This window comes from Podospora pseudoanserina, assembly GCF_035222485.1.
Source record: "Podospora pseudoanserina strain CBS 124.78 chromosome 7 map unlocalized CBS124.78p_7.2, whole genome shotgun sequence".
Lineage (NCBI taxonomy): Eukaryota > Fungi > Ascomycota > Sordariomycetes > Sordariales > Podosporaceae > Podospora > Podospora pseudoanserina.
This window is the reverse complement of record NW_026946672.1, coordinates 412,698-438,972: the sequence shown is the minus strand read 5'-3', so window position 1 is coordinate 438,972 and position 26,275 is coordinate 412,698. Positions and strand designations below refer to the sequence as shown.

At 50.0% G+C, this 26,275-nt stretch overlaps 12 protein-coding genes across 12 annotated transcripts; 7 read left to right on the top strand and 5 right to left on the bottom strand.

Annotated features, from left to right (window-relative positions):
• Positions 1-557: 557 nt before the first annotated feature.
• QC764_704007 (uncharacterized protein) lies at positions 558-890 on the top strand (the record flags this gene model as incomplete). The annotated part of the gene is made up of 1 exon (XM_062950057.1): positions 558-890. The coding sequence occupies one exon, from the start codon at positions 558-560 to the stop codon at positions 888-890; it is 333 nt and encodes a 110-aa protein (XP_062795879.1).
• A 1,109-nt stretch (positions 891-1,999) lies between these two features.
• QC764_0110520 (uncharacterized protein) lies at positions 2,000-2,859 on the top strand. Its single transcript, XM_062941160.1, has 2 exons — positions 2,000-2,233; positions 2,301-2,859. The coding sequence occupies exons 1-2, from the start codon at positions 2,116-2,118 to the stop codon at positions 2,708-2,710; spliced, it is 528 nt and encodes a 175-aa protein (XP_062795878.1). The 5' UTR covers positions 2,000-2,115; the 3' UTR covers positions 2,711-2,859.
• A 3,014-nt stretch (positions 2,860-5,873) lies between these two features.
• Positions 5,874-6,617, bottom strand: QC764_704010 (uncharacterized protein; the record flags this gene model as incomplete). Its single annotated transcript, XM_062950058.1, has 1 exon — positions 5,874-6,617. One exon carries the CDS (start codon positions 6,615-6,617, stop codon positions 5,874-5,876), a length of 744 nt encoding a protein of 247 aa, XP_062795877.1.
• Positions 6,618-7,374: 757 nt separating this feature from the next.
• Positions 7,375-8,187, top strand: QC764_704020 (uncharacterized protein; the record flags this gene model as incomplete). Its single annotated transcript, XM_062950059.1, has 1 exon — positions 7,375-8,187. One exon carries the CDS (start codon positions 7,375-7,377, stop codon positions 8,185-8,187), a length of 813 nt encoding a protein of 270 aa, XP_062795876.1.
• Positions 8,188-8,446: 259 nt separating this feature from the next.
• On the bottom strand, positions 8,447-8,827 carry QC764_704025 (uncharacterized protein; the record flags this gene model as incomplete). The annotated part of the gene is made up of 1 exon (XM_062950060.1): positions 8,447-8,827. One exon carries the CDS (start codon positions 8,825-8,827, stop codon positions 8,447-8,449), a length of 381 nt encoding a protein of 126 aa, XP_062795875.1.
• Positions 8,828-9,863: 1,036 nt separating this feature from the next.
• QC764_704030 (uncharacterized protein) lies at positions 9,864-10,382 on the bottom strand (the record flags this gene model as incomplete). Its single annotated transcript, XM_062950061.1, has 1 exon — positions 9,864-10,382. The coding sequence occupies one exon, from the start codon at positions 10,380-10,382 to the stop codon at positions 9,864-9,866; it is 519 nt and encodes a 172-aa protein (XP_062795874.1).
• Positions 10,383-10,908: 526 nt separating this feature from the next.
• QC764_704040 (uncharacterized protein) lies at positions 10,909-14,350 on the top strand (the record flags this gene model as incomplete). Its single annotated transcript, XM_062950062.1, has 5 exons — positions 10,909-11,024; positions 11,092-11,449; positions 11,518-11,757; positions 11,881-12,046; positions 12,117-14,350. The coding sequence occupies 5 exons, from the start codon at positions 10,909-10,911 to the stop codon at positions 14,348-14,350; spliced, it is 3,114 nt and encodes a 1,037-aa protein (XP_062795873.1).
• A 14-nt stretch (positions 14,351-14,364) lies between these two features.
• Positions 14,365-16,104, bottom strand: QC764_704050 (uncharacterized protein). The gene is made up of 3 exons (XM_062950063.1): positions 15,696-16,104; positions 15,290-15,632; positions 14,365-15,237 (listed from the first exon to the last, which is right to left on the bottom strand). Exons 1-3 carry the CDS (start codon positions 15,755-15,757, stop codon positions 14,425-14,427), a joined length of 1,218 nt encoding a protein of 405 aa, XP_062795872.1. The 5' UTR covers positions 15,758-16,104; the 3' UTR covers positions 14,365-14,424.
• Positions 16,010-17,738, top strand: QC764_704060 (uncharacterized protein). Its single transcript, XM_062950064.1, has 4 exons — positions 16,010-16,690; positions 16,755-17,037; positions 17,095-17,238; positions 17,302-17,738. The coding sequence occupies exons 1-4, from the start codon at positions 16,617-16,619 to the stop codon at positions 17,713-17,715; spliced, it is 915 nt and encodes a 304-aa protein (XP_062795871.1). The 5' UTR covers positions 16,010-16,616; the 3' UTR covers positions 17,716-17,738.
• A 43-nt stretch (positions 17,739-17,781) lies between these two features.
• Positions 17,782-18,897, bottom strand: QC764_704070 (uncharacterized protein; the record flags this gene model as incomplete). The annotated part of the gene is made up of 3 exons (XM_062950065.1): positions 17,782-17,812; positions 17,836-18,695; positions 18,760-18,897. 3 exons carry the CDS (start codon positions 18,895-18,897, stop codon positions 17,782-17,784), a joined length of 1,029 nt encoding a protein of 342 aa, XP_062795870.1.
• Positions 18,898-20,390: 1,493 nt separating this feature from the next.
• Positions 20,391-21,596, top strand: QC764_704075 (uncharacterized protein; the record flags this gene model as incomplete). Its single annotated transcript, XM_062950066.1, has 1 exon — positions 20,391-21,596. One exon carries the CDS (start codon positions 20,391-20,393, stop codon positions 21,594-21,596), a length of 1,206 nt encoding a protein of 401 aa, XP_062795869.1.
• Positions 21,597-23,827: 2,231 nt separating this feature from the next.
• QC764_704080 (uncharacterized protein) lies at positions 23,828-24,892 on the top strand (the record flags this gene model as incomplete). The annotated part of the gene is made up of 1 exon (XM_062950067.1): positions 23,828-24,892. The coding sequence occupies one exon, from the start codon at positions 23,828-23,830 to the stop codon at positions 24,890-24,892; it is 1,065 nt and encodes a 354-aa protein (XP_062795868.1).
• Between the last annotated feature and the right edge of the window lie 1,383 nt (positions 24,893-26,275).

Here is a 26,275-nt window from a genome sequence, read left to right as displayed (position 1 = left end):
GATGGTCGCCTGGTTGTGTAGACGTTTGTTGCCGTTGTGGACTCGCGCGTTGCCGTCGACGACCTGACTCTCTATCGAGATCGTGCCTTGCTTCTTTAGGCCCTCTTCATCATGTTCGGCCCAGCACCTGTCCTTCGGTGCCGCGCTCATCGTCTAGTTGAGCTCAGTGTGGTTCATCTTCTGGCACTGCACTGAAAGACCAAATAGGATAATGGTGTGCGCATGGCCCTGGAAGTAACAACACCCGATTCAAGGCTCCCGCCGCGAGAAAAGGGGGGAAAAAGGAAGAAAACAGCGGTCCCGGCGGCTGATGCTAATGTATGTCAGGTTATATGTAAAGGGGTTGATGACCAGGGTAGATAAAGAAGATGTACCTCGAGGTAACAAGGGTTCTCATGAAACATGCACCTTGTAGGCGCCGAAACCTAAGGTACCTAGGTACCCCAGCCACTCATGGAATTGGAGATATCTAGACGTGAATTCAGACTATCTTTTGATCTTTGCGTCTGCCCAGGCTCGGCGCCTTCATGTTGTAGGTGGGAAATGGTGCCGAACCCATGTGTACAGACACCGAGAAGATCAGCGCAGGGCCGCCGGCGGAGCAAAAGGATACACTGGAGCTGCTCCGCATCCTGGCCGCCCAAGTTGACGGCGCTGTCGGCGCGAAGGCGGTAGAGGCTGCCGTCAGCCATGGTATTTCTATCGGGTCTGTCGACGTAACGGACAAAGCCAGGCTGCGGAGCGGCAATTTCGTCAGCACTGCCTGGAAAGAGGAGATAAATCTCCCCCAGCCTAACAGCACCGTGGCTATCAGCTCCCTGTGCGCCGGAGGCGAGTCGCGTGTCACGGCTGGCAACACGTACGCCGAGAAAGACAGCTTCTGGGACTGAGGGCGTGCAGGTGCATCGTACACCTGGCTCAAGTTTGCAAGCTTTGCTTTGTAGGTACCTGTCTACCTAGGTAGCACCACATTGTATTCCACCTCTCTCCTGCTGAGCGGCAATTTAAAACTATCGGTGGGATTACTGACCCAATGCGTTGAATGAAATGGTCGTTTCCTGAGTATGTAACGACGGGGTGCTCGTTACCTTGACTTTGTAATTGACAATTGAATGCACGAGGCTAGCTGTAGCAGATGTATTTAGTCATTCTTCCAGACAGGCAGAGTATTGACCCCGATTCCTAACAGTGAATGTCAAGTCAGCAGGCGGAGGAGGGAACCCGGCGGCAGATTCCGAACCCGAGGGGTCTGCTACTCCCACAGGAGCAATCATTAGAGGTGTGGTAGGAGGTGTTGTTGGTATTGCGATCCTGGCTATTGTTATGTGGCTCCTCCACCGCCGTCGAGCAGAGTATCAGCAACTAAGCATACAACAGGGGTGATTACACAGTCTTGGGTGTCAATACACCCAAGCTGGACGCCAGGTATCAGTACATGTACTCGGAGTTGCCTGGGTATGCGCAAAGGCACAATGGAGCACCTGTTGCAATCCGCATTTCAAATCGGAGAGCTTAGTCCTCAACATCTCCCTGCGGAGATGCCTAGCCATCAAGTGGTCGTCAGGCCAAGTTAGAGCACAGTGTCTGGAAGATGGTGGGCGAAAATCGATTGCAAGCTGGGGACAAGTACCTAGTTGGTAATTCAAGTTATTTGTGAGATTGTTTGGAACGTTGTCTGATTTGATCAAATGCGCTTGCTTTGCTGTTTCATCTTTTTCAAAGAGTAAGCATCGCATTGTGTCAGCGGCGCATCCGATCTTGTTTTAGCTAACCGCTAGCTGAAAACCATTGTGCTGTGGCTGAAGCTGATGTTTCTCAAAGCAATTGGTCGCGTCGGACTCTACAACGAGGTCTCAGCCTCAACTGTACCGCACAATGTCGCGTTTGATCTTCTAAATTCAACAGCCCCCAGATGCGCAAACGTCTCGCATAAAATTGAAGTACAAACCAGTCCCCATTCAAAGCGTTCCTGAGTTCTGTTGTTTCACTAATTCTCCATCTTTCTTTGCCGAAAGTCCAGTCTCCTTCATTCACTTTTTACATCTCGGATAAAATACGTTCTTATACATACATCAACCTTTTCCTCCTTTTCTGTCGTCTCTTGTCACAGTAATCATGAATTGCAAAGGGGCGTCAATGGCGGCCTTTCTTCTGGTGGCAAGTTTTGGAGCAACTCTTGTCGAGGCAGGAGTGCTCTATGTGCCCTCTACGGGTAATCATGGGCAGAGAACAGGTACCGACTCACAAGTTTTACATTTAGTCTAGGTACCCTAGAAGGCTACTGACATCTTCCATGCCAGTAACTGCAAGATCGGAAGATGGGGAAAAAGATTCCAATGGAGCGATCACTGGCGGCGTAGTAGGAGGAGTTGTTGGTCTTCTGGCCCTCAGTGTCCTCTTATGGTCCTTCTACGCTCGACAAACCAGAAACACACCTGTGGCAAACACAAACACCTCTGCTACCACGGACTCTGAGTTGGAGCAATTACCTAAATACCAACAGTTTGATCCGAATCAGGCTAGCAAAGACAATTATTCAGGACCCAGCGCACCCGAGATGAAGGTTGGGGACGGGTCTCCCGACCTGCCCGAGTATACTCCAGACCCTCCCCAACAATCAGAAGAATCTGTGGTGCCACCGACAGATTCCATTCCCGAACCGAAGACGCCCGTTGGTAACGCTTCAACGGCACAGGTCAATCATGCATAATTGAGGTTATGGAAATGGATCAACTACACGAGGCTTGGGGCGTTCAATGGTTACATATTCGCACTAAAATATGAGCGAGGGTTACGTGGTGATATGTGGGCTAGATCAATGTTCATTACTTTAACATCGGTTAATCTATTAGTATGTATTTATAGATTTCTTCTTGCAACCTCGAGAGAACCCCTGCAGTCCAACAGTCTTGGGGTAATATCAACATGCATATCCGCGGGATAACCCTCCGTGAGAAGTCTCTCTGGAGGACTTCCAGACATTTATATCATAACACCATTGAGATGACAGGCTTCAGGGACATGCACAGACAGGTACCTTGAACTTGTTTTCAAGATGCCCAGCTTCGTTTCATATGCGCTATTCAGCTTCACGGCGCTTGTGTGGTTGGCTAGAGCTTCAAAAGAACTCACACCTGATGCATGCCCACCTATTATTGCCGACTATGTGGACGGGGGTTCGTACCTTTTCAATGGAAGTTCACCGCAGAATTTCACGGTTGTGGAAGTGTTTCCAGGTGAGCAACATAGCAGCCGGAGCGCCCCGGGAAGAGCCAATCCAATACCTAAACAGATGATTGTCCCATTGGGTTTAAGGTCATCCCAACCGTGGCCCAGTCCGGAAAAAAGGACACCCGATATGTTTGCAACAGCGTTGACTTCGCGTTAAATAGGCGGGGATCAACTTGGCCCTCCTCATGACACGCAGTGCACAGTTCTACAGGCTAGGTTGGATGACAAGGAAGTGGACCACATATGGATGTGGCCCAGGTAGGTTTGAACTACCCATGCCATCTACCCACATTAAACCCTCCACAACCTTGGACCTCCGAAAGCCCCCCGATATCAACACACACTTTATATTACACCCACAGAGACCAAAAATGAAGCTTTTCTTTTACTGTTTTTTTGCTATCAATAGCTAAATATACCGAGGACGATATTAAAAATTTCCGGAAAGATATTGCCGCTAGTATAAGCCAGCGAAAAGCGTCTAATAAGTACGGGATTCTATGCTCCACCCTAAATGTCACAGACCAACCATATGGTAAGGCAGGATGGAGACTGCAGCCGGTCGTGGTGGCCAATCAGGTGGAATGTAACGACGGAGCTGCAGGACAGTGGGGCGCTCACTCTTGGCAGAAGTGAGCCGGCTCACTTGGCTCACTGGTGGGCGTGGTGAGCCAGGACGGATCACCAGGCTCACTGGTGATCGTGGTGAGCTAGGAACGGAGGTACCTGGAGGATAGAGGTCTATATATACGGAGGAACTGGTTGGCGTAGATAGACAGTTCCGCAGTATGCAATACAAGTCACAATCGTTGGTATTTAGACTATTGTGATAGAGACAAGCCATTGTTGTACACTGTTTAGCTGTACCGAACCAGGATTGTTCAGAAGTGCCTTCAACCGGTGTCCCTTTCAGAGGTTCTGGATAGGGGTTCGTCACACGTCATCGGGTTCAAACTAGGCGTAAGCGAGAAGCAGATGCAATGTCTGACTCTAACAGTGATTGAGCTACATTTTAGTATAACTCCTATAGAAATTGTCCCAATATTAGTCATGTTGTGGCTAGTGTGATCATTCAGAGATAATCTCAACAAGGTTGTGTAGCTGGTGTGGTGGTGGTGGACCAGATCCACGTGTGGTCCATTTCCTGGTCATCCAACCTACCTATTATGTCACCCCTCCCTAACCAGTCTTCTAGTCCCTTGCTGCTGAGTCAAATCACGTTGGAAGTCCTTCGATCCCAATACTAGCAACTGCAACCAGTACCACAACAGAATGATGACATATACCCGTTATACTTTTACGTCACCTGCCTACAAAACAAGCACATACCCTACAAGCACCTGCGCTATAACACTAGTCGTGACAACAATGATCGATCTTGGTACCAGAATCTCAACAGGTGATCCAACAGGGTGGGACTATGGTCGCGTCGATATTATCGAAACAGTGAGTTCAGTGTTTTGCATAACGGAAAAATTTGTACCACCCTGCCAGCAAACTGCCACCCCAGATATGACGCCGAGCGGGACGAGATCGGTGATGGTGACCGTCACGGCAAGTCAGCGATCCTGGGTTGAAATTACGAATGTACATGTATGCTGAGAGGGACCAAGCTGTGACAACTGTGGTGGCGAGAACGCAAGTATGATGTGCTATTAATCGCTAAATGAAAGCTAAACGTACTGGTTAACCCGGTGTTTAAGGAGAATTTTGTTTGGGACCCCTTCAATCTAGCGTGGACACGCCTCCGCATTTCCATGCTTTTAACATTACGAAATGCCTTAACCTACTTTTAAGGATATATAATTTTCACTATTGTTTTATGAAAAGATAATAAAAAATATTTAGTATAAACTAGCCCAAAAATCAATATTACCAATATTTTTTACTGTTATTTCTTTTTAAAAAAGGTAAATCTTTAAAATATATATGCAGAGCTTTCGGAAAAGTAGTGTAAGTAACATCGAATCTATCTGGGCAGTCGGAGTAGGTGGGAAGTAAGTGCTGGATTTTTGGATTTTCTTCTGAGGGTTAGGAATTTAGGTGGCTAGAGGGGTCCCAAACAAAATTCTCTAATTAAGACCCCCAGGCCTCGTTGGCTCACTGGCGAGATGTGTGCCGTATTATCCAACTTCATCTGCTGCCACAACCACGACGAGTCATCAATCTCAGAAGCGTGATTCGGGTACTACCACTTGTTCCTTGCGAACAGCAACAACTGTACACTATTCGACGTAGGTTCTGCCCATCTTGGTTGTACGCAAAACCGCTGCAATTACTAATAACACCACAGGAAAACAGTTTCGACGATTGTCAGCGACAAGACAGTGGAAGGGCATTGCACTTGACGTAGGAGGTCTAGATTGTAATAGTCAGATTGTTTGAGTGTAGCATACTCGAGGCAACATATTGTCAGTTTTAGTCACGATACTTCCATGTCACTAGGTAGAAGCAGAATAGGTGCAAGTGCAAAATGTTTATGAAAGTCACTTCTATTCCATGTTGTTACAAGTCCACCCAAACACTGAGATCAAACCATCCATTACACTATTGCACTGAAGCCTTCAAAATCCCAATTCCAGAACGCCAAATTCCCTTCCTGATAGTACATGTTCTAGCTGCTATTCATCGCAACTCTCCGCTTAGAAAATGGTGATCCGTCTCCTCTCATAAGCCTTGGCCTTGGGAACCCGGATTCTAAGAATGCCGTGCTCAAGAGCGGCGGTGACCTCGTCGGTGTTGATGCGGCCAGGGAATTGGAATGTCCTGGAAAACTCGCCAAAGTTTCTCTCCTGGAGCCAGTACTTGGCAGGTGTTGGTGTCTGCTGGGTTTGTTGCTGGGCAGGCTGCTTGACAATGGCAGTGGGGGTGGTGGGTGAGGCAGGGCGGCTGGTCACAGGAGTGACGGCGTCGTACTCCTCATCCTCGGTGTCGTCCTCGACAGTCGCCTGGTAAGGGCTTCTTGGTCTTGGCTGCTCCTCGGGGTTCTCAGAGATGGTCTCTTGGGATGGTGCGAACAGCTGCTCGTAGTTGCGCTCGACTTTGCCAGAGATGGTGATTGTCTGGTCTTCGGGGAACTCAATGGTGATGTTTTCCTTTGCAACACCAGGAAGGTCGGCGTAGAGCTCATACGCATCCTCTACCTCCCGTACATCAAAGGCTGGCTGGAAGCGCTTAGGCCGGGCCTGGGGAAGAGCCCTCTGTCGTGGCTGCTGCTGAAGGTGAGGCTGCTGGGGCTGCTGCGTCTTGGGGCGCTGTTGCTGCTGGTGCTTGCGCTCAGGCTGTTGCTGTTGCTGGGCTTGTTCCCACTCATCAAGGAAGCGGAAGAGAGGCATGAAGTTGGGCTCCTCGGGAGCGCAGAAAGCGGGGGCAAAGAACATCGACATGTTGACTGTTGGAGTGTTCTTGTTGATGCGGGTGATAGATTGTATTTTTGAAGTTGTTGTAGCTGAGTGATGTTCTTTGAGCGTGGTTGGAAGGCTTGGGTTGTTGTGTTGAGGCTGGCGATTAAGTGTTTGTTTGTTGATGCTGATGCTGATTCCGATGAGAACGTTTGGACAAAGAGAGCGCAAAACTGGCAACTTAAGTATTCATTTGAGCTCTATCTAGACTACACTACATTACGAAGCTTGAAGGTGTTGCGAATGCTCCAGAATCGTCTTGTTGAAACGCGACACTCTGATGCCTGGAAACAGCATCACCAAAGCAGAACAGCAAGTGCTGGAAACCACTGGAAGTCACTGCACCCACAGCTGTTTGGGACTGCTGGAAACTTCCAGAAACTGTCGCTGCTTGAACTTGGTAAGCTGATCCGAAGCTGCTTATCGATAAGGTAAGCTTTTATCTTATCGGAGCTGAAAGCCTTGGCGCATACACTCGCTGGGTTAGGGTTGGACAGGGCTGTGCAGGAGATGCTACCCCCATTATTTGGACCACTTGCCCCTGAGAAGCAATTGCACAGGCCTTATCCCTTCTGACCAGGATCCCAATCCCATCGGATTACTAAGAAAAGGAAAACAATCTTAGCCCCTGTGCTAGTAGACGTGTCGGGGTGATTTGTTTCTTTGGCCTAACATTGTCTATCACTGACGTTGACCACCAACTATAGTCGCTCTTTCAGCAGCACCAACGCGCGCATACAAGATGCATCTTCCTATGCAATTTCTCCTCGCTCCGGCTCTTCTTACCGGCCTTGGTGTTTTCGCCCGCGGCCCGCCCCCCCCTCAGCAGAGGATGGACCCGACAAGCGACAAGCTGGAAAAGTGTGGTTGCACCAAGATTGCAAACGCCATCATGAAGTGCCAGGGAATCGACTGGAAGAACACAAGGTCCGACAAAGAAACCCGCGACTGCGTGTGTATTTCCAATGAAGACCGCGAAAACGCGTGGTATGGTTACATCCACAACTGCCGCGCTTGCCTCAGCCCAGGCAGCTACGACATCAAGGATTTTTTCGACAACTTCTCACGCACATTCTCGCAACTGTTGGTTTCCTGCACTAATGCTGGCGGAGGTGTCACCGCAGATGGGAGCAGCATTTGCGCTAGCAATTACTACTTTGAAGGCTGTGTTTCACTTAAACCTAATGGCAACAGCTGGGCCAGTTATGAGGTTTTTGGTCGGAATGGCGATGAGGCTCAGAAAGGGAACGGAACGAGGGCCCTCAATTTGGTGAATCCCAATGGAGATGACTCGGGCTCGGACTCGGACAACGAAGGAACCAGCACGACCCTCACCCTGACTACTTCTACCAGCTCGGTCACTGCCCCGACTACGGATGGCCAGGATGTCACGACCACCCAAGCTGAAGAGTCTGCAACTCAGGATCCAACAACCAGTACCGAGACTACTCCTGCTGGCACTACCGCCCCTGCTGGGTCTTCTGCTATGAGCGGCGCTGTCGTCCCTGGGTTTATGATGGCTGTTGCTTGGGGAGTGGGATCCATGTTGATTTAGAGGGTACATGGTACTTAACACGAACGATGATGTTGAAAAGGTTGAAATAATAGGGGTAAATAGGGGTTTATCAAGATTAAGCTTCTCCTGTGGACGGCTGTATTACATGTGTAACCAGAAGGAAGGAGACATCGGCCCCTACTTTTTTGGATCTTAAACCATGCAAAGCTTATCCGAAATAATGTAAATTCACTCTTCTCCAGACTCCGACGCTGCCAAAAAACCTCTAGCTTTCCTTCCACTTTTAAGCCAACTCCTCTTAATTCTTCGGCGTATAGTATCTCTTGGTTGGTTTCTCCGGTGGTCCGTCGACGTTCTTTTTCTGCTCCTCAATGTCCCACTCCAACGGATCGTCCTTGATCTCCTCCTGATTGAGAAGCGCATGCAACTTGTCATTGGTCTCGATAATTGTGCGACGAGCCTGTTCGATCTCCCACTTCAGCTCTTGGACGTTGAAGACGAGGTCGGAGACTCTCTGCCGGGCTTTGTTGACAATGTCGGGGATCCTGCCGGAGAACTCGTCGGCAATGTCCTTGGTGGCCGGATAAGCAACGCTGAGGGCCTTTTTGTAGGCGTCGGTGATGGATGTGAGGCTGAAAAAGCCTCCCTCTGGTTTGGTGTACACCTCGGTTTCAGACATCTTTGAATGGGAGTGTCTGGAAATGTCAGCTAACTCTGTGCTGTTACGGTTGTGAGTAGATGGAGCTCAAGTTCAACTCACGTGAAGCTCTGCTAGAAATGAGCAAGAGAGATTGGGCTACCACTGAGCGTCCGGTCAGTAGGGGATTGGTGTGAGGTGTGGTTTGTGAAGTATGTAGTAGTGACTTTTGGTAAGTGATATTCTACCGGGCTCTGTGCTACTATATTTTCCCTTGAAGGAAACTAGACGATTTATACATGCTCGCGCCTTTGTTGGTCCCGAATGTCTCCGTCGTCGAAGTCATAGGAGACGATGAAACTAGCGGCTGTGAATGCCCTCAGACGGCGATGTCGACGCCAATCCAAGACTGACTGCACTAATGCCTAACTTCATAGCCTGGAAATGCTTCCCCAATTTTCTTTGTCCTCAATTTTGAGGATCTCGGTCGGAAGGCTGGGACAGCTGGCACCGTCTAAGCTCATTCTAAGACTGTGGCCGGGTTCCAAGGCGTAAAGGATTGGTCGCCTGATGAAGTTAGGCTTGAGATAGACGGTATTGCCGTTCTGCTCAACATGGCAGAGCCCTGCTTGCATGCATAAGACACGTTGGGTTCGTGCCTAGTAAGGCCGTTATCAACACCGGCATCTCACAGAGCACACCATTTGCCCCCCACCTTGAACTACTTGTCGGCACCTTGTTGCGGAACCAGGTACATTCCCTGTATTTTCGGGGTCGGCAAGGTCGGTTTGAACTAGTTTTTTATGCTACTGCATGCCATGCGCAATGTCGGGTGGTGTACAGCTGCCCGACGACAAACCTGCATGCAGATGACAGAAGGCTTGGCAAACATCGGGGCAATTAGCGAACTATCGTTCGCCAACAAATGCGGCTTTATGCGTAGTTATGATCACAAGGACGGTCTTGTATGACGAGAGTGTAGCTATTCTAACATGATGTGATGCGCTAGGTAATTACCAAACACCGTGACATCCCAGACGACACATGGTTGACGCTGACAACACCGACAACCAGACAATCAGAACGACTTTAATCGGGTTCGGCCTGTCCGGTACCTTATCCCACCCTCCAATTCCCGGATTCTCTCCTCCAGTAGCTTTTCCAAGGCTGTCGGGGATGATAAGAAGGTGAACTCAGTGTCATCCACCTGGATGTACTTCCTCAACTGATTCCGCAGCCGCGATATCTCCTCCTTTTGATCCTCGCATTGATATGTCAACTCCCAGTTTCGAGATATCTCCGCGCCAAGTCGCTGCTCCACCTTCTTGATTTTGCTTCCAAGTTCTGCAATCTTGTGTTGCAGGCTAGCCTCCAATGCTGTTGCGGGTATCGTGGCTGGGTTCATGTTGTTGGGATCGCTAAGAGGTATACTATCCCGAAGTTGTGCTTCCAATCTGCGGACTTTGTCTTTCAGGTCGTTGCATTGGTACTCTAGCTCCCACTTTCTCGAGATATTTTCCTTTTTTATTGCTTCCAGCCGCGATACTCGCTCTAGTGCCAGCCGGGCCTGAGGGTTGAGTTGGGCGTTTGCGTCCATAGGCGACGTGGAACTGATCAGTAGCGTGATGGGTCCTGGAGATGTTTCCAGGTTGCTGGTGGAGTGGAAGTCCGATGATCTGGTGTGTGTGGACGCGTACCCCGAGGTTTGGTGACGTCGTTTCCAGCTACATGCAAATTTTTCATGTGCTACATGAAGATCGAACTGTCAATCTTTCTCCCTTATCCCGGTCATGTGCAAGGCAGGTGGTGCAGCAAAGCAGGACTGGCTTCAACTTTGAGGGTCAGGTTGGGCACCAGCCAACACGAGCAACCCAATCACCCACGCCAAGTCCCTGACAGGACCCCACACAAGGTGCCCTTCCACACCAAGGTTCGGAGCGTCCCGGTATCCAGTAAGAAGCCGTCCCATGAGCCTCATTGTGATGAATCGATGCGAGAAGTGACAGGTTCACTTAACCCCCCCCCGGAATGATGCAGAGAAATGGGTTCGCCATGTCCACCAAGCTGTTGGTACCCCTGAAACCAGCCCCACTAACTCCAAACTACACAATCCCAAGTTCACGATGACGACTTCCATTTACAGACCCAGACAAGAAGAGAAAGATTTGGATGACAGCGGTGGCTCTGCTATTAAAGTCCTTCATCCAAAGAAGGAGCCCACAGCTAGGGTACAGGCCGAGTAGGTTCACATCCTATAGGTTTGCAATGAGCCTATCAGATCAGTGCTAAATATTCCCAAATAACAGTGTTGTCCTTGTGCCCGGACTTGGGGGACACTTCATCAAGACCTGGCAGGCGAAAGACGAATTGAAAACCGTCTGGCCATCAGATCTCTTGCCTGACTACGTTACGGAGATCAGAGTTCTTTCATTCCAGTACAACACCTCGCTCAATGGCACCATGAGCATGCTTGGTATAACAGAGCATGCAAATGACTTGCTGAATTGGTTGTACAACAATCGAGAAGATGATGAACCAGCTACCTTGCGGCCAATAATATTTGTCGGCCATAGCCTGGGAGGGATGATCATCAAGAGGGCATTGTACGTGGCTCGCTTTGTCCAGCAAAGATATAGGGGGATATGGGAGGCATCCCGCGGCGTTGTAAGTTTCAACCGGCAACAGTCATTGGGGTGGCTAACACTGAGAAGCTAACGCTAATGAAATCTCAGATGTTCTTTGCAACTCCTCACCATGGGCTGGATAGGAACACTTGGAGGGACTTTGCTCGATTTGTGCTTCAACACGACGCTCCAGTAAAGGGAGCAATGCCCACCCGCACCATGGTCCAACAACTTGAGGAAAACTGTGATAATCTCCGAGACATCACAGAAGATTTCAAGCCCTTGTATGACAGCCTAGCATTTGTTACATTTGTTGAAGAAGAACCAATGCCGGGTCTAAAACATGTTGTATGTACTTGCTTCACTACCTCTCCCTTGCAGTATCCTAGAGTATTCTTCATCTTGTCCAGTTATGCACCATAAAGTCCAAAGCTTGAAATGCAGCTGCTGACAGGCTCCATCACTACTTAGCTTGTGAATGGTCTTTATGGGAAAATGCATCATGGTCATGAGAGGCACGACATGCTCGCAGGTAATCATCTCACAATCTGCCAATTTACCAGAGAGGAAACTGGTGCGTTTCGGCTCGTTTGGGACGGAGTCGAGTTTCTCAAGAAAGACAAACCAAATGCACTGGGTACGTATGCAGAGATTCCGTGTCCAGTCTATTCATGTGGATGTTGACTAAGACTTCTACATGCCTACAGACATGGCTGGTTACTTCGCCAAAAGAGCCCTGTATTCACTCTCTTCCGACAAATTCCACGCCTACTTTCTCGGGAGACCGCACACTCCTGGAACTGGCGACTGGATAAAAGAGCGTCTCGAGTTTCAATATTGGTGCAAAGGGGAGGCTGGGAATGGCAAGCTGTGGATACATGGCCCGGCAGGCAGCGGTAAAAGCTTCTTGACCAAGCACATCATTACACACATCCTACAGCCTAACAACATTGTCCGATCTGACAGCACGGTTCCACACGAAAGGCAAGAGGTCGTTCATTGTTTTCTCAGCAACATGTATGCATCAAGAAACAACATCGATGCTCTTCTACAATCTACTTTGCACCAGGCCTTGCGACTTCAGCCTCAAATCATCAAGGAGTTCCTCCTGCCAACCTTTGAGGATGCTCAATCACGAGAAAGATCAAAAGAATCGGTGTGGACGGCAGAAAGGCTAGTGGAGCTGTGGCCCATAGCAATGGCAAGAGTGATCATGGGATATCAACACACCATGACGCTTGTCGTTGACGGGCTAGATGAAATCCCTTCTGATGAACAAACGGCCTTTTTACAATGTATCAAAAAGCTAGACCAAGGCCTCGGTCAGTCCAAGCAGTTGAGATTATTGGTGGTCTCCCAACACAACTCAACGATCCAGAAGCACATTCAAAGTCTGGGAATCAACGACTGCCCCATTCAACAAGGAGACAATGAGGCAGACATTATGAGAAGCATCAGAGGCCTTTTGACACATCTGTTGGAGAAGGTAGCACCTGGTGACGAAGATTTCAAAACGAGGGTGCTGGGTGACATCAAGGGCAACAGGGTCGATGACTCGTATCTGCGGTCAATTCTAAGAAGCGAAGAGCTGAAACGCACACGCGTGAAGGACAAAGACGACATTCTAAAGGCTCTGAAAGAGATTCCAGATGGTACACAGCATCTTTGTGATCGCCACTCAGACCGCCTGCTAAATAGCTACGATCCAGACACATCCCGGTTCATCAAAAATGTCCTCACCTGGGCCGCCTTTCAGGAAGATGCGCTCAACATCACGGAACTTAACACCGCTTTGGCAGTGGCTGAAGCCATGCGCAAGTTCCCAGGAGCCGTCATCACAGAGAAACAGCTAGCCGATTGCCTCGACGAGAACCTCAAGGCCAAAGTCGATTTCTACTGCGGACCGCTTGTCAACTTCGCTGATGGACGCCTTTCGTCTCTTCACCGAACCGCCAAGAGCCATATTGCAACCAAGCTCGAAACTATTGAGAAGAACCCAGAGGAGCCCACCCCTCAAGGCCTACTCGCAAGCAGTTGCACAATGTACCTCAGCATGCAAGAGGCAGAACAACCGGCTGGAGAAAGCTCCGAAACCAGTTGGGAGTCTCGAATCCGGAAGACATTGAGGGACCGCCCGTTCATGCGTTATGCTTCGCTATACTGGCACAAACACTATCATCAAGCAGGGGAAGACGTTGACGCAGATACCCAGAGACAGAAAGAATTGCTGACGCAAGAAGGGGATAGTCGTGCCAAGTCTTGGACCGAAGTGTGGTGGTTCATGAGAAGGGGGTCGGAGCAAGCCTTCCCCGAGGAGGACCTTCGTCTGGCGGACAAGATTGTCAATAGTCCGCCTGACAACGTAGGAGGCGGTGACACTCAGGTTTCTGGATCATTGCCTCCACGGCACCAGACAACTCGACGCCAGGCCGATACATCGGGTTGCACCCTTCCTCCGCACGAGAGATCCGGACACATCAAGAGGGCCAGCTGGAAGGAAGATAAGATACGATTGCAATCCTCGCAACCGATGATCATTATTGAGAGGGAGATTATTGAGGTGGAGAGAGAGGTCGTAAAGGAGGTTCCAGTCGAGAAACAAGTTGTCAAAGAGGTCGTGAAAGAAGTCAAAGTAGACGTTGTAAGAGAGGTCAAAGTGGTCGTCGTGAGAGAAGTTCCGAGGGACGTTGACAAAGTAGTGACCAAACCAGAGGTGCAGCAGATCGACAAGAAGACAAGGAGCTATTTCGGGAATATCAAGAAAGCAGTCATTAGTGTTGGTACGTCGCACCACAGTCCGGATGATTTCGTCTGGCCTAAGCTAACGAGGATATCACAGGCAAGGCAGTCCGAGGCAAGGATTTTGACTCTGACTGAGATTCGGCTACTGTTGATGACTTACATACCTACTGATACCCGCAACGCGACAGACATGAGTTAGAGAATATAGGAGTATGAACATCGCTGCTGATACAAAGCCACCGTTTTTATATGTCTAAAAGCTGGCAAAATGGTCTATCTGATCAGGGTCTGCTTCGAACGCAGTCGGCCGGCAAAACGCTTCAGGAAGTTCGGCCTCCGCGAGTCCCGGCCGGAGTCAGAAGCATCAAGTTTTGCTCCCCAAGGCATTTCCCCTGCCTCTGAGACGGGAGGAGCCCCGATTTGACTTGGAGATTGAGCATGATTGGCTCTATTAGAGTTATCATCCTCGACCTCCTCGACACGGCCAAGCGTCATTGCCTCAGAAGCACCACTCTCCACAGTCACACTCCTCTGCTGGCTGTAAACCTGGCCAGTGAGGTCAGTGCCAACCATGATGTGTCTCTCCCTCACTGTTTCCGTGAAAATGGTGTAGGGCTGCCGAATTGTAGTCCTGGCGGTGCGTCCCTGAGTGCCGGATACCTCGCCAGTCGGTATTTGTCCTAAAGGCACCATTCTCTCCTCCTTCCCAAGGGCTCTCTGAACAAACATCAGCAGCTCCTGCAGCGTTGGATCATCTCCCCCTGCAAAGCGGCACATATTGACATGATCAGCCTCCACTGGCATAGCTTCTTCGTTGCCACCTGCCATCATTCTAGCGCTGGTTTGGTCGACGATACACTTCTTTGTCCCAGGCCAAAACACAGTCTCATACCATGTCACAATGAGATAGCGATCTGTAAGCTCAACAAAGTCGTCGCAAAGTTTGACTAGTCTGGGAGCAGAGGTGGTAATGGCATTGACAATGGGTGCCACAGAGCCCCTGCGGGGGGAAAGGACGGAATAACTTTCAGCGATGCGCTTCCAGTCTTGTTTCTTTGCTCCGGAGTGAGGGGTGCCAAAGAAAAACTTGACATGTCAGCAGACGATGTGATGTATGCAAGCAAGACGTAAAACTTACCACAGCCTTTGTAGCATCGCCAATGTTGTGAAACCGGCGCTCAGCGCGGGCAAAGCACAATGCTTGTTTGATGATCAAACCTCCCAGACAGTGGGCGACAAAGATGATGGGACGATGAGGGTCAGATCTCCGGCCGGCATCAAGGTTGGAAAGAACTGATCTGGCCATGTCTCGAATATTGGCGGCAGAGTTGTTGAGGTAGATATCACCATTGTAGCCATAAGACAGCACTCTGGTCTTGGGTCGAGCGTCAGGCAACAGCGCCTGGGGCCAGACCTGTTTGGTGTCCTGATGTCGCCATGTTTCGATTGGATCACCGTTGAGGCCGTGAATGAGGACAAGACTGGTACAGCGAGTTTAGCACATCTGAGATACTTACAGAGACGAGAAGAAGCAAGGCACTTACTCGAGGTCGGATGAGTCGGGTGTGTGGAGTTCTTTGATGAGCATTCTCTTGGGCTGGGCCATGGCTTCAGAAGTTTGATATGTGCGTCGTAGTGTCGATATAGCCCGAGTTCAATGTAGAATGGCGGCTGGGTAGCGAGGGTCAGGTCACGTGTGGAGGTGTGGCCTGTGAATGGGACCGAAAGCTGTTGAAGCCATGTGTAGGCTGGAGTCGGCGGTTGTTGTAAGCTCCTGCTGACCTTTATCCAATCGACAAATCAAGGTGATTTGCTGTTGACTTTTGGGTCGAGTAGTCAACCTTGACAACCTGTAAGACTGAAAGCAAGAAATGGAGCAAATTCCCAACCCAACGCACCCAGCTAACTTGATGCGGCAAGTCCGGCTCGAGGGAGACTAAGGTATGCCCCCACTACCTTATGTTGACTTGTTCTCTTTTGTGCAATAACCAAGACAACAAAATGGTGGAATGACCATCAAAGGTCCTATGCCAAGCAAACACTAGATCCAGCGGTTATTGGTCGAATCAGACCCGAGGCCTGTGCCTGCTGCAACCAACACTGCCTGATACCTGCCCGACTTACCAGCTCACGCCCGCAAAGGTGGCGATGCATCTGGTGCTTCCAAGTGGTCCAGGTCAGAGGTACAGACTCAGCAAGGGACTAATCTGAGTGATTTTGACCTTGCCAGCTCACTCTGTCTGTACTAGGAGAAGCTGAAAGTTCGCTGTACCGAAGTGCAAACGGGTGCCCAACTTGATATGGAAGCAGGAAATAGGAAGGGAACCTATAATGTTAAGACGCATGATAGCCGAAACTTATAATACTCTACACGCATTCCAGAGCTCCCCAGTCAGTCAAGCTAAACATCAAAAGTTGAACAAGAGACATCACCTTAGTTCACTGCCACGTCATAATTCCCAATCATGGCCGGCGACTCCCAACAATCTGGATCTATACACCTTCTACATGCCCCCAAAGAGGGCCTCATCGAGCTTGAGTAGTTCTCACCTACCTTTGAAATGCCTATCAGTCTCAAATACGCTGACCACCTTGACCATAAGCATCATCGCTGTACATGGCCTCAACGGACATTACCTTCACACCTGGACTCACACGGATGCTCCGGCCAAGCCGGTTCGCCGTTGGAATAGGTTACTACGGAAGGGTGCTGCCAAAACCGACACAGACACAGTATGGCTGCGTGACCTTTTGCCCGAAAAGTTGCCAAACGCTCGCATCATGACCTTTGAGTATGATTCATCCATCTTTGGCAACAGGTCAACATTCGGAATAGAAGAGAATGCCGCAAAACTTCTGGAAGAGTTGTGGAATGTGCGGGAAGACGTAGGTGACCGTGATATGCAAACGTCTTCACGCAGGCTCGCTGACATTGGAATCTAGGAAGCAGAAGGCCGCTCGATTGTCTTTATTGGGCATAGTCTTGGTGGCATTGTCATCAAACAGGCCATATCCACAGCTAATCAGAACCGACGGCGACTCTCACAACCCTGGTACGCTGACATAGCAGACTGCACCAGAGGCATAGTAAGTCATTTGAGTACCTCCCTATCGTACAAACTCCTCCCAGTCAGTGCTGACAGAAGATAGGTCTTTTTTGGAACCCCTCACCGAGGTGCTGACAAAACAAAGTGGCTCGGTCTTGTCTCACGCATTGTACAAACAGCCACCAACCAGCCCAGGTCGAGATTCATCAATGTGCTCGAAACCCATTCAGCACATCTACTTGAGTTCTCCGAGGACTTCAAGCCTTATGTCAATCAGTACGCCATTGCCAGCTTTTACGAAGAGCAACCGCATCGTCTCTTGGGCAGCCTGGTGGTGGAGAAAATGTCGGCCGTCTTGTGGCTAGCACATGAGGAGGCGGTCATGATGGGAGGTGATCATTCGAGCATGTGCAAGTTTGGGAAGAACGACAAGAGGTTTGATCTTGCCTGGCGGGCAATTCGACGAGCGTCAAAGGGGAGGCCGGATAAAAATAGTGCAGTCATGATGATGAGCTGAGGCTGTTGACAGATATCCAGGAATGAGTCAGGTCTTTTGTGAAGTCACTTTGGTAAACAGACATCTTCAGTCTATCTGCTTACCATAAAACTCTTGAATATGGAAGACGGCGGACTTCAGATGTCATTAGGTAAGCCCAGACGCGTTAGCAGCTCGACAGGACCTTGGTCTGTCCACTTCCTCATCCTGCCTTCATCCGATACCCAGACCATGCCCAAATACCCTGCAGCATTAGCATCAGCTCCGTTCATTCCAGCCTGGGTTCTCGGGATCACCAGGAGCCACTCCCGCGTAAGAATAATGTTGTGTGGAACTATCTCGGTAGCATCAACCCCATCCGGCGCGTTTGGGATATAACCTGCCTTCATCAATGCTTCTTGAGCAGCAGCTGTAAACTCAAAATACCTTTCCCAGGCCTCTCTTTCTCTGGAGAGCTCATCCAAACGCCCATCAATATCATGTTTGTAGTACTTGAACGGAATGCACTTTGAAGCCGAGTCCGGCCACAGTCCAAACTCGGCCTCATCGGGAACTGCAAGTACTTGCATGTGCTTGTGTAACCTGCTGCACCCGCTATCGATTCCACAGTTGAACATTCCCATGTACCGCCTGGCGCCAGGCTTCTTCGCTTCCCAGTCTTTGTTCAACACCGACAATACCCCCCACAAAGTACCAAAGTCGTCGAAATTCAGGCTCTCGTGCTGTCGTCGGTGTCCATTTTGCGTCAGGAGCAAGTAATGAGGCCGGGCGGCGCAAAACTTGTTGAAGATCATGTAGTGCCCGAGACCGACATCGGCATTGGAGTTGCGGACCTCAAAACCAGTGAGACTGATGTCGCTTCCAGGCAGGTATTCGGGTGTTTTTGGCCGGTGGGCTGTCGACCCATTGCTCGAGATAGTGGCTGAGGAACCCGAGGGGGTACTGCCAGAACTGGAGACTTCGGGTTTGAAAGCGTGGCCTTTGAGGATTCGGAACTCGAACTGAAGTCAGAGTGTTAACCGTGAGTGAACAGCATGGCGTTCAGGAACAAACCTGGGAACTTACTGGAAAGCCATTGTACGTTTCTCTGAGGACTTGATGGTCACCTTCGTATATGACGACGCCTTCTTTCACTCGTTCATCGAACTCCTCCAGTAGCGCGTGCTCGTCGAGCTCCATATGAAAGTGTCTGGGATGCACCATTGTGGTACCGAATGCGGAGGCACTTTACATGTGTACCTGGTAGCCTTGTGGATGATGGTTGAAGTCTCAAGCGGACTTGGTTTCGGCTGGTGGTTGGTTCAACAAAGTTGGCAACGCGAACCATGTCGTCAGATTTTAAGAACTGTCCAAGTGGGTCAGTGGGCTGCTGGTTCAACCAATCGCTGCTCGATTAATGCACCAGGGCGATGTCCGGCAGTCTTTTTGAACCAATCACTTTTGTAAACTTCATGTGCAAATGCTTATGATCATTTTCCGATACTGGGCACCTTATCTCTCATTGAACCTTTCTCATTGAAGGTTATCGAACGATCATTTCAACAACATGTTGAAATAAGTTACAATGTTCGACGGGCACGAATGGCCAGTGAAGGGCCCAGGTGGTCCACCGTTCTTGGTCGAGGCAGGACACAAGTTTCAAGATGACAATGGCCCAAGTCACGAGTCTTGGTGCGGCGCAGATGTGCATCCAGATATCCACAGACATGGAACTTGGCTGTATGGAGATGGGTCAGCGGTGGTGGCGGCACAGCATGTGCTTCAGCTACCCGATGGAAGCCAGTTACGAGCAAGAAAGTGCCTTGTCAGCTCCAACCAGATATTGTGAGTCAGGTAGGTGGTGAAGTCTAGGTAAGAAAAAAGAAGCCTTAGATCTAGTTGATAAACAGAGAGCTTCAGGAGCCAACTTACTGAATATATAGCTGGCATTGCCACACTAGACACAAGGCTGAAATGCTTCTTAACCGACATATATCGACAACTCAGTCATGCAGCTCTTCGATAATTGTGGGTCAAGCTACCACGAGGGGATTTTGCTAAATCAGGACCTGATCCAACTCAGCAGAACGCCATATCTTAGTTCATTTTGTGTCCGTGCCGAGTACCGAGTTGGTGGTGGATAGGTGGCTGTGCCGCCATCAAACGTAATGGAATCTTCGATCTTCGGCTACCCCCGTAAGGCACGGCGCGGCGGGTCGGTCAAAGGTGGGCTCGCTAACCGTATATTCGGGCTGGTCCCATAGTCAAAATCCGACAGAAACACATATGTTGGTCAAGGTGGGGAGACTGTGACCTCCCAGAGGCCCATCAGCCCTTCTGCGATTAGCTTCTTCTCCATTACAGCTCGAACTTCATGATAGAACGGTGGCGTCGTATAGCGAAAAAGATGGGCCACCTAAACCTGGGCATGGCCGCGGCTGTTAATGCTACGTTAACGATATATTTGGGTTGAATGTGGAAGAACTATGAGATCATAGGGAGTGATAGAAAATGTATATCAACCCAACTTGTGTCACCACTCTTCCCCTTTCAATACCTCGTCAGCATCAGCTCGATCACTTCTGTCATTCTCGTCTTTCTTCTCCATCTCGCCGGTCGAGATCTTCAACTCACACTATCCATTCCTTATCTTATTTGTTATTATCTTAACAGGGTTCAATCTCAGTTTCTCTTGTCTTGCAAAATTCCTGCTGAAAATGTCCAGGCAATCCCGCACCCCTTCTCCCCCTCCCCTGATGGTCACTCATGTTGATGAGAGACTTGAGGGTACTGACCGCGTCAGCGCTGCAACTTGGACGAGGGAGATCATGTGGGATGATCCTTACCCTCCTACTGATGAGCAGCTGGAAGCATTCGGACGACAGTCATATGACTGGCTCGATAACAAGTACGGATCCAGAGCCTTTATCGGACAAAGCAGAAGAACTGGATCTCTCCTGGTTGCGACCATGTACATCCCATTTGGACTTGACGGCGGTGTTATTTACCAGAGCACTATTCCCCGAGGTGTCTTCCGACAGGAAATCTCACAGTACGGCTCCACCTACGCAGTGAACTGGTGGCATGCTGCTTCGTCCTTCGTCACAGTCACCAACCCTACCACACGCCAGCGGGAGGTCAGAAGCAACAGAGACGGGCCCCACCCCGACCACATCCACGCGGAGGATGTCCTTTACTACCTCGTCGAGCGAAACTACCGCGATAGGTTCATCCGTGGAGGAAAGTTCTACGCGCGCGATGGTCCTATCCGTATCATCGTGTATGGATTCAGACCCGGATACGACTACCGTCCTCGCGAGCAGCAGACTAGGGACCCTTACATCGGAGTCCAGGAGCTTTGCGCCCCGGGTCATCAAAAGAATGCCTGCTGTCAGGATATCTGCGCCCGCCTGGGCTGCACTTGGATCAAGCCGCGCATTCTCCGGGTAGCAACGAGCTCTACCAGCGCTGGTGGTGGCGGTGGTGGCGGTTCTGGAAGCAGCCGTGCACCACCTCCAGCCGGCGGTGATGGAAGCCGCCGCTCGGGTCCCAGCAGTGGTCGGCCTGGTGCTGGAGGAGGGGACCCTTATGGAGACAGCTCCCGCCGATCCGATTCAACACGGCCTGGACATCCTGGTGGTATGACGGAATTAACCATGAAGATGTCCGGAATGAGCGTGAAGAGTTCCAGGCGGGATGATACCAAGGTACGCACGGATGGCCGTCACTCGAGCCGCAAAGAAGAGGTCCGTTCTTCTTCTCGGAGGGAGGATGTGTATCGCGATGATGGCCGTTCGAGTACCAGGCGCGCTGAAAGGGATCCCTACCGCGATGACGGAAGAAGCAGCAGGCGTACAACAGAGGCTGTCTATCGTGATGAGCGGGACCGATATGGGGAGGTTCGTCGTGTGATCAGAGGTTGAGCTAGAGGGGCTTTAGATAAATGGCATATGACGGTGTTTAGGGAGGCAAGGTAACAATCCTGGCGTCAGGCGTTTTGGTTTATGGGCAAGATGTATGTAGCTGGTCTCATACAAATGTCGCATCCTTCTTTGCTCCGCGTGCTCCATTATGCTTGTCTCAAATTGTAAAGGTACCTTATAGCCTGAATGGAACAGTCAAAGCGTCAAGGCATTCCATTCTCTGCTCAAATTTGTCAGCAAATCCTCCTTTGAGCCCGTAAACTAGACGATAAGAAACGAAGAGATAGGTGGTAGTCAAATAGAATCCTTCGCTCTCGCAACAACGCAAAAATCTGTTACTATCTCCCACCAATCACCTCCCCCACAAGTTTCAGGAGCAAGCCATGAATCTTTTTGATCTTGACCCATGTCCCACAGTTCTAATTCTCATCACACTCCACTCTACAATCTACAGCTCCGCCAGCAGCACCGAATGCACATCGTTCAACACAAATTGCGAAGGTCATACTACTTTCAAACAGCCGATGTCCAAAGCAACCACCTTCGCCCACTCCTTGAAAACAATCACACCATCTATCGCTCATTTTCTCCGGTCTCTAGATGCGATTTGCCTCAATCACATCTTTTTCTCATCTCCAGAAATCTTCCAAGACCCGAAGATTGTTATCAGATCCTACCAGTCCACTTCATCTATCATTTGGAACTCTCAACCTCTCATACCTGGAAAAAGTGACGGGGAAGGGCGCTTAGAAATTCACTCGATACCTTCTCCATCAAGTCTCTCAGAACAGCTGGAGATGATTAGGCTCCGAGGACATGTCGACACGATTCTAGTGGAAATGGCTGTCGAAGCTGAGGAACGTTGTCGCGAAGTCGTCTTACCCCGCTCAGCAAACGAGTGTGAAGAATACCCAAAAATGACAAATGGAAGACGTGACGTAGAGCAAGACAAAGACGTCGGGGCTTGTAGTCTTCAAGGAGACTTCAGGGGATTAGCTACGGAATGTTTACGTGTGTTGGGGAGGATGGGGGGAGTGTCCGAGAAAGAAGGATGTAGGGAGAGCTAAACCTGTCATGTTGATTGCCATCCATCGCAACATGGAAAACATGAGACAGAAATTTTGGATATTTACTGTGAAGTCTTTTTGTGTGCGCAATGAATTGCGGGTAAGGACGGTTGTCTGAAGGTGGGGTAAGCAAAAGGGGCCGAAAAAAGGGGTAGGAAAAGGGGCGGCATAACCGTGCACAAAACGCAGGTATGAAGTTATGAGTTATGCAAAGTTGATATTCAGATGCATGTGCAATGACCCTTTTGATGTCTGAGCGGGCGTCAAAGCAGAAGGAATCTGCAAATAAGTCTGGATGACAGTAATTCCGAGCCGTCGACAAAGCGATCAGTGACACCCTGCAGACAAAAAAGTTCGCTTGCCAATGTCCCAAAGCCCCCTGACTGGTTGGACGACTGGTCCATGCATGGCACCATCGATGCAGCTCGATAGAGGCTGCATGCGTTAGCTTTGCATGGCTGGCCAGCAGTCAAAGAAAGGAGGGTTTTCTGGGAGAAAGATAGCTGCCGCTGTTCATGGCTAGGCACCAGGGAGACGTGGTCTAAAACACAATTAGTAGCACTTTATGTCTGTTGACTTGGATTCGGAGTATATCTCGTCGATTGGACTACCTAACTATGTACGTTAAGTAGATCCCTACTATGGCCGGGGATTAACTCTACAAATGTCATCACATGCGACTCCAAAATGGCTTCAGGTGCAAGCCTCAACCCGTTGGAGAATATCTCCGAACCTGCAACATCAGCTCCACCAGGTCTCATTTTCGGTGAAAGTCTGGCCTCTCGTTCGTCCATGCAGGATACTCTAGAGCCACACCCTCACTTATGCGGCACGTCATGCAGCAGCAGCGGCCTCCGGACCCGCTTTCATTCGCCCGAAGATCCATTTTGCGAAAAGTCCAGGTCGATTTCTTCGACAGAGATATTCGCCCAGTCTGCCTGATGGATCCGATCTGCGCAGATGGGGAGGATTACCTCATCAGTGCGGTTCGAGCCATGCGAGCTGCTTTCTCTTGTTGGTATATGTTGCTTGGCCAGCTCAGAAACCCTCCAGCTTCTTTCAGGATGCCAGCTCAGCAGTAGGGAGAGGTCGGCAAGTGATTCTGAACGCTACAGGATCTTTCGTCCGTGTGAAATACCGGAGTAGCAATTCCAAGCCAAAGCAATGTCAAGACCACGAAGCCTTCAGCCCCCAACCAGAAGTGGAGAACCTCCGTTAATAGAGGAACCCGGATCTTCCAGGGGCTGGATTACCGACGACCAGATCAGCTATCACGGGGCCTCGTCACATGCGCCACAGCCGACTATTTCGCAAGAGCCAAGCTGGCAGTACTCCTTGCAGTCGATAATGGCCCCTCCGGTCACTTCATATGATGGGATACCATTGCCGCCGAGAACTTCTAGCGAGAACGAAAGCTTCAGAGCCACTACAGGATACAAGGACAAAAACAGAGATATAGAGGGGGAAGAGGAACTGCCCCCAGAAGATGATGTTATTGTTCCAGAGTACTCTCACTCAGCCTACAACTACGGAACTTGGAGTGCGGCTGATGATAGAACGCTTGTACTGGCGCGGTCCCGTGGCAAGCACTGGGTGGAATTGCAACGAACCTACTTTCCGACCAAGACGGCTAATGCGTGCCGCAAACGATACGAACGGCTTATGGAGAGACGAGGCGCACTTGAACAAGACAGTCAAAGGCTAGAGCGCATTTCTCACGAGTACATGGCCCTGCGTAAGCAGATGTGGACTCCGCTGGCGGATCGGGTGGGGGAGAAATGGGAGGTGGTTGAGGCGGCGTGTATGTCGGCTGGCATCCGCACCATTCAGTCCAACGCCCGCTCACATACAAATCGATGGCGGAAAGAGAGTCGGGCATCTCAGAAAGGCCGCGAAGCTCCGTTGCTACTCCCGCGAGGCCCTCTCAACACCGGCATGCCGACGTTGCCCACGTCAGAAATGGGCTCAACAGACCTGGCTGGGGACTTCGAATCACCTATCCCTCTTCAAGGGCCAGTGCACTACCAGCCTCACAGGGATGTTGGTCTTATGCCACCCCCGCCGTTTCCTCTCTCGAGCAGTGGATTGCTACCAGCAAATGGGACAACGCCCTCAATACCTTTTGCTGGGTACCTGCATGTCAAGTCTACCAGACGACCAGTTGTTTCCCGGACGAACACAGAAGGGCGTATTACAGGAGCAGAGCTTGGTTGGAACACGAGCAACTAATTTCTATCTCGGTACACAGGCGTGATCAAAGCAAGAAAACTCATGTACAATAGCACTCCAGCACCAAGCCAATAGACATGCCATTAACACTACGATACAGCAAAATGAAATTCAAACTCAGAGACAATGAACACGGCATTCTAGTCAGAACAAAAAGAAAGATAAAAAAAAAAAGAAAAGGAACCACGGAGACCAAAGAAATTGCAAAACCACAAAAAAAGCAAAAAGAACGCAACAGTAAAACTACATCAATATACTGTCTAGAAGGCGTATCCAAAACTGTTCAACCATCTCGCGGTACCTACCTGTAAAATAGAATCAATGAGGTGTCAGTCTCACTTGACGTTCTACTCGCCTCACTTCCCCTACTGCCCGAGACTGCAAAGCTCCTTCGGGGTTACGCCGATTGGTTCGATCAAGAGACCCCGGAGCGGCCCCAGAGTTTCGGGCGGTCCTGCTCATCGGTGGGATGTCTATCTTATTGCGCTGGTTTGTGGTAGAAGCAGAAGTGGTTGAAACAGATCGCGTTGCAGCAGAGTTGCCCTTGCTGCTCCCGTCGCCAATGGATAGGGCGGGTCGAGTAGCTGATGTCTGCGGTTTGTTTGCAGATTGGACATTGTTAGTCAAGTCACGAGTTAGCGGAATGATGGATGTTGATTTCGTTGGAACCGTTACGCTTGATTCTGTTTGCGAGATACGAGAAGAGGAAATAAGGTTTTGGTTGGTTCTTCTTTCTTGCGTGAGTCCTGCTGTTAAAGATCAACCGGCCGACACTTTGGGTGAAATATCGGATGAGGTGGCGTTGGACTTGGGTCTGCCCACCATCCGCTCGGCTGACAGTTTGGGCGACCGCGTTTCTAGAAGGTCCTCTACCAAAACTCCTGAAACTCTGCTCGCTCCTTGGATTGCTGAAACTACTCGTCCAACTAACAACACTCCCTGTACCGTCCCGATCATCCTTGTCCCTCGCCGTTTCAATGTCTCGTATCAAGAACTCTACATCCAATCTCGACAATACCGTTCGGCAACAGGGTGTTTTTGTCATGCTCTTGTCACTGCATGGATTGACCTATTGTGGATCATTCAAGGCCTGTTGGCTAAAAACGTACATTCGGAGACGGCGATTTTCGAAAGGATCACGGGTTGGGTGTGCTTTCTGCCATTCTCTTTCATGGCGAAATAAAACGGCGTCTTCTGCATGATACCCACCAGGAAACACTGGGCCTTGCCTCCCTCCTAGCCTCTTGGAACTCCACCAGGATGGCGCTTTGCTTCGGCCAAAGTCTCTCATTCCTTCTCAGACCAGTCCCCGAGGAATTGTTGACTGTCTGATGCAATACTGTCTACGCTTCTCCCGGTGGTATGAAGTAGCAACGAGGGGAT